This window comes from Ipomoea nil, unplaced genomic scaffold (genome assembly GCF_001879475.1).
Source record: "Ipomoea nil cultivar Tokyo-kokei standard unplaced genomic scaffold, Asagao_1.1 scaffold0873, whole genome shotgun sequence".
In the NCBI taxonomy this organism is placed as follows: Eukaryota; Viridiplantae; Streptophyta; class Magnoliopsida; order Solanales; family Convolvulaceae; genus Ipomoea; species Ipomoea nil.
Window position 1 is genome coordinate 1043149 of NW_017617301.1, and position 10199 is coordinate 1053347.

The following is a 10199-nucleotide window of genomic DNA, read 5'->3' on the forward strand; positions in this document are numbered from 1 at the left end:
ATTTCCGTGCCGTTTTGTAAATCATATTTGGTGCATACACAAGTGTTGGTTGGTTGGCTGCGCGATGGCATTACAAGAACACCACTTGGCTCTGCCTGCACGAACATTAGCACATATACACACAAAGCATGCACGCATATATAGAGAGAGAAAAGAAAAACACAGCTTTAGAGAGAAAGAATGGAAAAAAGGGGTCGTCTTTGTTGATGTCCGGCGTGACCTCTCCATTGCCAGTCTGTGTTTCGTACCCAACTCTCCCAAGCAAGATATATAGCTGGCTCTTCCTCATAATTGAACTCAAGAAAATCACCCCAGCGCTCTGTGCTCTCAACCATGAGTCTCTTTGGCATTGGGAGCAGCAGGTACATTCATATATGGGGAGTACTAAAACTTAAAAAAAAATAATCTTTTTCCCTTTTGCCAGTTTGGGTTTCTATTGTTTTTCTTTAGCTGTGGGGCTTGATTACATTCTCGGTGTTTCTTGCTAGCTTGTTAGTTATATGTATGTTTAGGGCAATGTTGATATATATAAAGCTTTTTGCTGTATTTCTTATTGTGTTTGCAGAAACCAGAAGACATTTGGTCCCAAAAAGGGTGCCCCATCAGGAAGCAAGGTTGGCAATGGATTTTGGAATTTATGTTCTGTCAATAAATATTTTTTCATTTCTAGAAAAAAAAAAATGGTTGGTTATGGTTTTATGTCCTTTCATTCTCATTGTTTTTCCTTAGTTTCTGAGTTTAATCTCTGTATTTTGGTTTAATTCAGGGTGCAGAACTTGAGAAACATATTCATGAAACCTTGGGGAGTGGAAACTTGAGGGAAGTGGTGCGTCTTCCGCCCGGGGAAGATCTTAATGAATGGCTGGCTGTTAACAGTAATATATTACTTTCTTCCTATGAAACTTCTTGTCTATTGACTTATAGTGTCAATTTGCATATTGGAATTCAAATTTTGTTTGTTGTTCTAGTTGGTATATCTATTGTATAAGATGTTGTTGAAGTGAGCATCTCATAATCCATATAACTTGTAGAATGTGCATTTATTTCCCGTTGAGTCCCACATATAAGTTTATAAGGCTATGAGTTAGACTAGCTAATTGATTGGATTCAGTCTTTTAGTGTGGTCTAGAAAAGCACTTTTAGTGGAGCTTAATAGTCTGTATTGTATACAGCTGTGGATTTCTTTAACCAAGTGAATATATTGTATGGCACTCTCACTGAATTCTGCACTCCAACAACCTGTCCAACAATGAATGCAGGCCCGAGGTATGCTTCTTAGCTTACACTCTCGTGATACAATATAATGGCATGTTCTCAAATTAATTTGTTTTTGGGAAGGTATGAGTATCGATGGGCTGATGGAGTTGCTATAAAGAGACCCATCGAGGTTTCTGCTCCTAAATATGTTGATTATTTGATGGATTGGGTTGAAAAACAGCTAGACGACGAGTCAATCTTTCCTCAAAAGTTAGGTGTGTACACTCTATCGATATGTCAGGGCTGAAACGAGCTTTTCATGATTATACAGTATTTGATTGCTCGTTTCCTTGTGTGCAACAGGTGCTCCGTTTCCAGCCAATTTCCAGGATATTGTGAAGACGGTGCTTAAAAGGCTGTTTCGCGTATATGCTCATATCTACCATTCACATTTCAAGAAGATTGTGAGTTTGAAAGAAGAAGCTCACCTTAACACCTGCTTCAAGCATTTTGTTCTCTTCACATGGGTGAGTTTTCTTGAATAAAACGCCTCGAGTTTCTTCACGTGCTTTTCTGTCATCCTGACGCCTTGCCTACTTGGGTTGATCGAATGTAGGAGTTCCAGTTAATCGACAAGGGCGAGCTTGCACCTCTCTATGAGCTCGTCGAATCCATTTTGCAAGCTTTGGATCATCTTAATTGTTGTTTGTCATTCCATTCATTAGTTTGTTTTAGCTGCAGAATGATACAAGGAATTTTGGTTTCAGTTCATTGTTTCGTTTGTGTTTTCGAGCAAATGTTGATTGTTTTCTGGCGTTTTATTTTTTCTTTTGAAGTTTTCAAAGATTTCTGTGCAGTTGCTGTGCAGAATTGTTGATTCTGTGTACATGTACAAAGACTAAGTCAGCACCTGTACATGAGCTGCATCAAGTTATTATGGATGTTAAAAGTCTCAAGTTGAAAATATAAGAGAGAATATATAGATTTGTAAGGCCATTGGTTAGACTAGCAAATTAATTGTATTCAGTCTTTCAGTGTGTATTATAGCCCAATTGAGTGACATTGGCCTCGGTATATAAAATCCCTCACCACTGGCCTTGGCAATCCAAATGCCCTGTCTACGGGCGATTTGGCTAATGCTATATACCATATCTCAATGTTTTGCTGTCAATGTTGCAGAAACCGGGGGCTTTCACCATTTCTGGGCCACGAATTGCCCAAACTCTAATCTTTTGTCCTGAATGAGCTTTTCAGAGGGAAGCTGCAGATGTGATGGAGAAACTGTTTGCAGTTGATGTGGTTTAAACAATTCTTCTCGATTGCTCGTCGGGGAGGAACTACAATTCATCATCCTTCTAAACACAAAAAAGAACAAATTAAACAACAGTGAATATGAATATTCATTCATGCAAAAGGAGAAACATGGCTGGAAAAGACTCACATTGTGTAAGATGCAGGAAGAATGTGGGTGTGTGTTCTAACACCATAGCTGGAAGGTGTCAAGAAACTGGATCTCTGCAAGGCCATTGTAGACATGACAGATTATGCTCTTTGATTGCCTGCCTTTCAATCATGGGAAGAGTAGAGAGAGATGCAGGCTTTCTGGTTTTCAATATTTGGAATTGCCTGCAAAAACTAGTTGTTTGTATGGTTTAATCTTCTGGAGTCTGGAGAGCACATGGGCAGCTTAAACATCAGATTTTAAACCACTTCTACATCTGTAGTGGGCCATGGATAAAAGACAAAGGGCTTGTTTGGTTATCAGCGGTTAGCGGTAGCGGGTTGTGTTAGCGATTATCCGATAGCGGATTGTATTAGCTGGTTTTGACCAGCAGATTGTATTAGCGGTTTATAAAAAAACGTTTGGTAAAATTAACTGTTTAGATTAGCGGTTAACATTTAAAATGACCTATAAGGATATACATTATAATAATAATTAATAATAATAATAATAATAATAATAATAATAATAATAATAATAATAATTTTTTAAAAAAAAAAACAAAAAAAAAAAAAAAAAGAAGGGAACTGCGCAAGCTGCTCCCTCTTGTATTCCCACTTTTCCAACCGTCCTACATCAGTGGGTAAAGTGGGAAGGAGCCTCAAGGCTCCACTAATTCGTTGCCCATTGAGGAGCCGAAATTCGGCTCCTCATGCATTAGTTTAAGTTAATATATATATATATATATATATATAGGGGCATTTTCTAAGCAGGGTTTGGAGCAAATCGCTGCTAACCAAATGATTTTTTTGACGATTTGACATGGTCAAACCGTCAAAAAATAGCTGATCCGTCAATAACCAAACATGGCCTTTAATCTGTTTTCACTTTTTAGTTACCATAATTCCCAGGTATCTTTGAAATTCCATTCTTGCCATTTTTTTCACCTCTTCTGTTATTGGTTTCTGAGAATGATTTGTCTCAATTTGTAGCTCTTCATATACTAATCCCTGCGACAAATTATACCATGAACCAGGGTCTATCTTGTATTGTAGACTTTGGTTCAAAAATAACATTCAGGTTCTGTATCTATAGTTAACACATTCTGTACCTGCAGTTGATAGTTTCTGTACTTGTAACTATCATATTATGTAACCTCTAGATTCTGTATCTATAATTGATATATTCTGTACCTACATTTGATAGTTTCTTACCTGTAACTATCATATTATGTAACCTTCAGATTCTACATCTATAGTTGACACATTCTGTGTTGGGTTGGGCTTCCCTCCTATGTGAAAATAGTTCATGTTTAGACCAAGCATTTTTGTACTTACTATATAGTTTTATTGAGCTCTAATTATTATTATTATTATTATTATTATTATTATTATTATTATTATATAATATTAGGGATTATGAAGGGTTTGGAAACAAAAGAGACTTTTGGCATCTCGTGACCTTTCATGTATTTCATTCCCTATAAAAATGCTTAGGGATTTTGGATGCAAGATGACCACTAGACACACACACATGATATTGATTCGGCACTAGTGCAAGACAGTAGATATCAGTGAAACAAAGCCAAGTTTCTTTTGCTTCTTTTTGTCTCCTTGGCCGGTCTTGTGAGGACATTCTCAACTACTTTTAGCGGCACGATGGCAACGTGTTCGGCGGGTTTTGTCACACGTTTGATGGATTTGTCGTGAGGTTTGTTGAGGTTCTTGGGTGCTTTATTCATCAATACTTTTTGGAGGTCAGCTTGTTTGTTCTAGACATCTTTTGGATAATCTCGTAGTATTTATATTCTTTTCATCTTGTTCGTGATGGTTGAATATTTTAAGTACGAGTTTGTATACTTTTAAGGTTGTGAAACATTATAGAAGTCTTTGGCCTAGAGTTGTTGTATTTTGATGATTTTTGGATGTTTGGCTCGTGTGGTAGCCATAAACTTTGTACCCAAGAGTTGTTATAGTGGAATATTTGGTTGTGGTGGTCCCGTGGTTTTTCCCGTGATTTTGAGGTTTTCCACGTAAATCTTGTGTCCCTTCCGTTGTTATTTATTTTGGGCTATTGTGTTATCTCGTATTTGTGGACCGTGTCGGGATCTGTGATTTTCATTGTCACAGGAAGTGGGAATTTTTCCAACATTCTGTACATACAATTGATAGTTTCTGTACCTGTAGCTATCATATTATGTGTCAGCAATTATCAGGTTATTTGTTTACATTTACAGAAACCGTTAACTGTAGATAAAAAATGTGTTAACTTTAAAGGTACATAATTTTTGTATCGGGACTCACAATACAATATGAATCCTGGTTTATAGTATAACAATTGATCCCCTACTCTAAAAATCCAAAATGAGTTGGCCGCCACCCTAATTTGCCCAATTGACACGTAAAGTGCACGTATCCCTAATTGGAATGTTCTAACCAAATCTCACTTGGACCTCAACCTTATGTTTTCTTATTTTAAAGCAACTTTCAATCGTTCTATCCAAATAAATAAATCAATATGTACTTTTTATGTGGGAGCATGTTCTCATATATATATATATATATATATATATATATATATATATATATATATATATATATATATATATATTTATTTATTTATTTATTTATTTATTTATTTATTTATTTATAATATGGTGTATTAGTATTAACAACTTATGTTATTCTATTTTTATTTGAATTTATTTTTTTAATATTGAAGTATTACTAACTATATAATATTTCTTTATAAAAATAACATTATTAATAATAAAACAAAAAAATACTAATTAAAATTAATTATTAATAACAATAACGACAACAATAATAAATTGTAAAAGTAATTTAAATGTTATGTAAATAACACAATATACTCATGCAATTATATGTTCTTTTACATGAAATGAACTAAATGTATATAAATACTCCTTCCGTCTCATTTTATGTGTTTGGTTCGGTTAACAATGTTTGATTGAAGTTATTTTTAATTCAATTTTTCATAATATTAAGTTTAGTATTAGTATACAAAAATTTATATATTTAGAAACTACACTAGAAGTACTATTAAACATAAAAATTCAAATTTAAAAATAAGTAAACATACTAAAGAAAATAAATAAAAATGAAAGAGTTGGTTTGGCCAATTAATAGTAAGTGGGACAGATAAAATGGGACAGAGAGAGTAATTTATTAAACACATTTTTATAACCGGTTAATACTACTAATTAGTCAAAATATATAGTTAGCAAAACTGGCTATAATCTATAACTATTGAGATTCTCGAAAATGTGACATTACCTTAAAATATCCACTAAAATAAACACCCTTTTATTGAAAATTCTATTCTATTAATCTGTGATTTATAATTAACATGTATACCTAGTTTTATTAGATAGCCCCAAGAGGTACGTTATAGTGGTGATATATTAAATGAATTGCACACTAATAATGAAACAAAGATGCATGGGAAAATGTTCAATTTTGAACCATGTATTAGGTGTATGGGAGAATAGTTATAATATGTAGTGAGTTAGATTTGGATAAACAAATAGTAGTATGTCAAGTTGAATGAATAACTCTTTGATAATTTCAATTCTAAATAACAAGTAAATAGAGAAGTATTTAATTTGAAGTGCACAGCGGAATAAATATGTGTAAAGAGTTATGCCCAAGTAATAAATTGAATCACATGCACACAGTGACGGAACTATATATGGTGTGCAGGGGGCCTTGGCCGCCGCCCCCCCCCCCCCCCCCCCCCCCCCCTCCCAAAAAAAAAATTTAGTATTTAGTATTATAATATATAAATATATATATATATATATATATATATATTTGGCCCCTCCCTCCAAAATATTTGCCCCTCCTAGCCTAGTAGAGTAGTAATAGCCTAGTAGTAGTGTAGTACCATTGAGCCTCACAAAACTAATATTTTTTTTCTTTTGAAATCCCAAGTACCCAACAAATGTTGTCTTCCTCTCCGGTTTCATCTTCTTGACTTCTTCAATCTACTATTCTTCTTCTCTTCAACAATGAATATGGTAAATTTTTTTTTTTTCATTTGTTTTAAAGCTTTAAATAATTACTTTGTAAATTTGTATTATTATATATTTTGTGGAAGAGTACATTTATTATTAACTCCAATGTTCAAAGTTTCTTTTCTTTAAGTTTATGCTTTTATATTAGTTTTCTTCCATTAATGGCTAACATCAAACTAGTAGAGTAGGAGAAGCACATAGAGAATTCAGATTAAATATCTCAATGCCATAGTCTATATACTTATACAATAGAATAATTTCAAACAATAAAAATGAATTTAATTTGGTTGGCAAAAAAAAAAAAAAAAACCGAAATGTAAAACAGAAGTGAGAAGAAAGAAATAGAAACTAATGTTGTGGAAGACATAATTTAAATAAATGAATTGAATGAATAATACTATACTAATGAATTTAAAACAAAAATGAATTTAAATATTGTATATTTGTATCCTACTAGTCTTAAAGTGCTTTGTCCTCATTTGTTTTATGTCATTACTTATATGTTTAAATGTTTAATTGACTTGGTTAGTTTAAATATTTAATTGACTTACCAAAATATTAATATTGTGATTAATTGTGAACATAGGAAGATTGAGCTACAATGAAGAAGACACAAAAAATTGATACTTTTTTTAAAAGAAAGAATTCTGAAGATTCATCATCGCAAGTAAATCCATCTACAAGTGTTGATCAATTAAATTCTGAAAGTCGTCCTGGAAAATCTCAAAGAATTGAAATAAATGAGAAGTTTGACATTCAAGCATTAGAACGTGATCCGGGATTGCGACTACCAATATGGATGTGCCCCGTTGACAAACGTGATGAAGTTAGGAGAGCCTATATCAAGGCCGGCCCATATCAATGTTTGCTTTCAAAGTATCCAAAATCTGGAGAAAAGCATCCTCGTAGTTTTCAAGCATCTTGGTTTAAATTATTCCCTTCTTGGTTAGAATATTCTCCTAGTAAAGATGCAGCATTTTGTCTACCATGTTATTTATTTCATACTCAAGATGGGCCTTCCGGATTGCATGCTTTTACTACCAATGGTTTTTGTTCATGGAAGAAAGTTAGAGATGGAAAAAATTGCTCATTTTTAGCACCTATTGGAAAAGATCTCACCTCCCCTCATCGAAATGCCGAGAAAGCTTGCTCATATCTCATGAACCAACAATCACACATTGCACAACATATTGAGAAATTCACATCTCAAGAAGTAGTTGAAAATAGACTTCGCTTGAGAACTTCAATTGAGGCAACGAGATGGCTTGCATTTCAAGGATGTTCTTTTAGAGGTGATGATGAGTCAATAACATCAACAAATCGTGGAAACTTTTTAGAGTTATTGAGTTTCATTGCTTCTTTTAATGATGAAGTAACAAAAGTTCTTGATAAAGCTCCACGAAATGCAACATACACATCACCAACAATACAAAAACAAATTCTGCAAGTGTTGGCAACTAAAGTAAAAAGTGCTATCCGAGAAGAAATTGGTGATGCAAAATTTTGTATCATTGTTGATGAAGCTCGAGATGAATCAAAGAAGGAACAAATGTCAATTGTCTTGAGATTTGTTGATAGAGATGGCTTTATACAAGAGCGATTCTTTGGTGTTGTTCATGTTAAGGACACTATTGCATCAACATTGAAAGAAGGTATCTTTTCTATCTTATCTCGTCATAATCTTGATGTTCAAAATATTCGAGGACAAGGTTATGATGGTGCAAGTAACATGCGTGGAGAGTGGAATGGATTGAAAGCTTTAATCTTGGATAAATGTCCTTATGCTTATTATGTTCATTGTTTTGCACATCGATTGCAATTGGCATTAGTAGCTTCATCAAAAAAAGTCATCCCTGTCCATCACTTTTTCACTAAGTTGAACTCCATTATTAATGTTGTTGGGGCTTCATGTAAGCGCAATGACCAGTTGAAAGCTGCTCATGCCTCAAATATTGCTCATTTGCTTAGTATCGATGAGCTTAAAAGTGGGAGGGGTCTTAACCAAATTGGTTCTTTACAAAGGCCCGGTGATACTCGTTGGAGCTCTCATTTGAAATCCATATCAAGTTTGATGAGAATGTTTAGTGCAACATGTGAAGTTTTACTTAATATTATTGAAGATGGAACTACACCTACTCACCGTGGAGATGCCGATGCAGCTTATGAGGTAATGACTTCTTTTGAATTTGTATTCATTATGCACCTCATGAGAAAAGTTCTAGAGATTTCTAATATGCTTTGCCAAGCTTTGCAACTCCAATCTCAAGATATATTGAATGCAATGCATCTTGTGACATCTACTAAATTGCTTATTCAAAAATTAAGAGATAGTGGATGGGATGAATTAGTTTCAAGTGTGAAGTCTTTTTGTGAAAATGTCAATATAAGTGTGCCAGATTTTGATGCTCAATATATTGCAAGAAGAGGAAGGGCTAGGAATCAACAAGATGAATTAACAGTTGGACATCATTACAAAGTTGATATTTTTAATGCGGTGATTGATTCTCAGTTGCAAGAGTTGAACAATAGGTTTGATGATAAAGCAATGGAGTTAATTGTTCTGAGTTCATCCCTAGATCCAAAAGAAATGCGTATATCATTCAGAATTGATGACATTTGCAAGTTGGTAGAGAAGTTTTACCCACAAGACTTTGCAGATTATGAGATTTTGCAATTAAGAATGCAACTTGAACATTTTGAACATGTGCAACAACTTCCTGATTTTAAAGAACTAGAAAGTATTTCTGATCTCTGTCAATGGATGGTGAAAACTAGAAAATTGGACATATATCCTCTTGTGTTCAGAATAGTAACTCTCATTCTCACGCTTCCCGTATCTACAGCTACTACAGAACGATCTTTTTCTGCCATGAAAATAGTCAAGACTACACTTCGTAACAAGATGGATGATCAATTTTTCAATGATTGTTTGTTAGTGTACATTGAAAAGCAAATTGCAAAACAATTTAGTATAGATTCAATTATAGATGATTTCCGTGATATGCAAGAGAGACGTTCTAAATTTTAGTATATTTGTAATGTAATGATCTATTTTGAGTATATTAAATGATTATTAATGTATTTAGTTGTTCACTCTTAAATCGTTATTGGCCCCCCGCATCCTATAATCCTGGCTCCGTCCCTGCATGCACACGTTAAATAAGTTCAGATGATGTGTAAGGATGATAAAAATATCTTGAATATTTAAAGGAGATGGTGCACTCAATATTTAACAATAATATTCAAGATTATAAATAAGATTTTGTGTCACGTCAACCGTATGATGAATGTCACATGCAACACATCAAACTTGCTTAGAATAATTCAAATGTTAAGCATGATAAGTTTGAGTTGCATGCATACGTGAAAACACACTAAACCCGAAAGATTAACATAGACAGTGAATAGTAAACAGGTTAGTTAAATAATAGATAAGTAAAGCGAGTTAAGTAAGTGCGGTATGTAAATGAGAGAGGCAATTTATAGTGGTTCGGAAGTGGCGTAATCTTCCTAGTCCACTTTATT

At 33.8% G+C, this 10199-nt stretch overlaps 2 protein-coding genes across 2 annotated transcripts; both read left to right on the forward strand.

Moving 5' to 3' along the window:
- The first annotated feature begins 333 nt into the window (after nucleotides 1-333).
- LOC109178846 (MOB kinase activator-like 1A) lies at nucleotides 334-2074 on the forward strand. Its single transcript, XM_019328397.1, has 7 exons — nucleotides 334-362; nucleotides 566-614; nucleotides 767-875; nucleotides 1173-1266; nucleotides 1339-1472; nucleotides 1561-1724; nucleotides 1814-2074. The coding sequence occupies exons 1-7, from the start codon at nucleotides 334-336 to the stop codon at nucleotides 2072-2074; spliced, it is 840 nt and encodes a 279-aa protein (XP_019183942.1).
- Nucleotides 2075-7275: 5201 nt separating this feature from the next.
- LOC109178847 (zinc finger MYM-type protein 1-like) lies at nucleotides 7276-9702 on the forward strand. The gene has a single exon (XM_019328398.1). The coding sequence runs from the start codon at nucleotides 7276-7278 to the stop codon at nucleotides 9700-9702; it is 2427 nt and encodes an 808-aa protein (XP_019183943.1).
- Nucleotides 9703-10199: the final 497 nt, after the last annotated feature.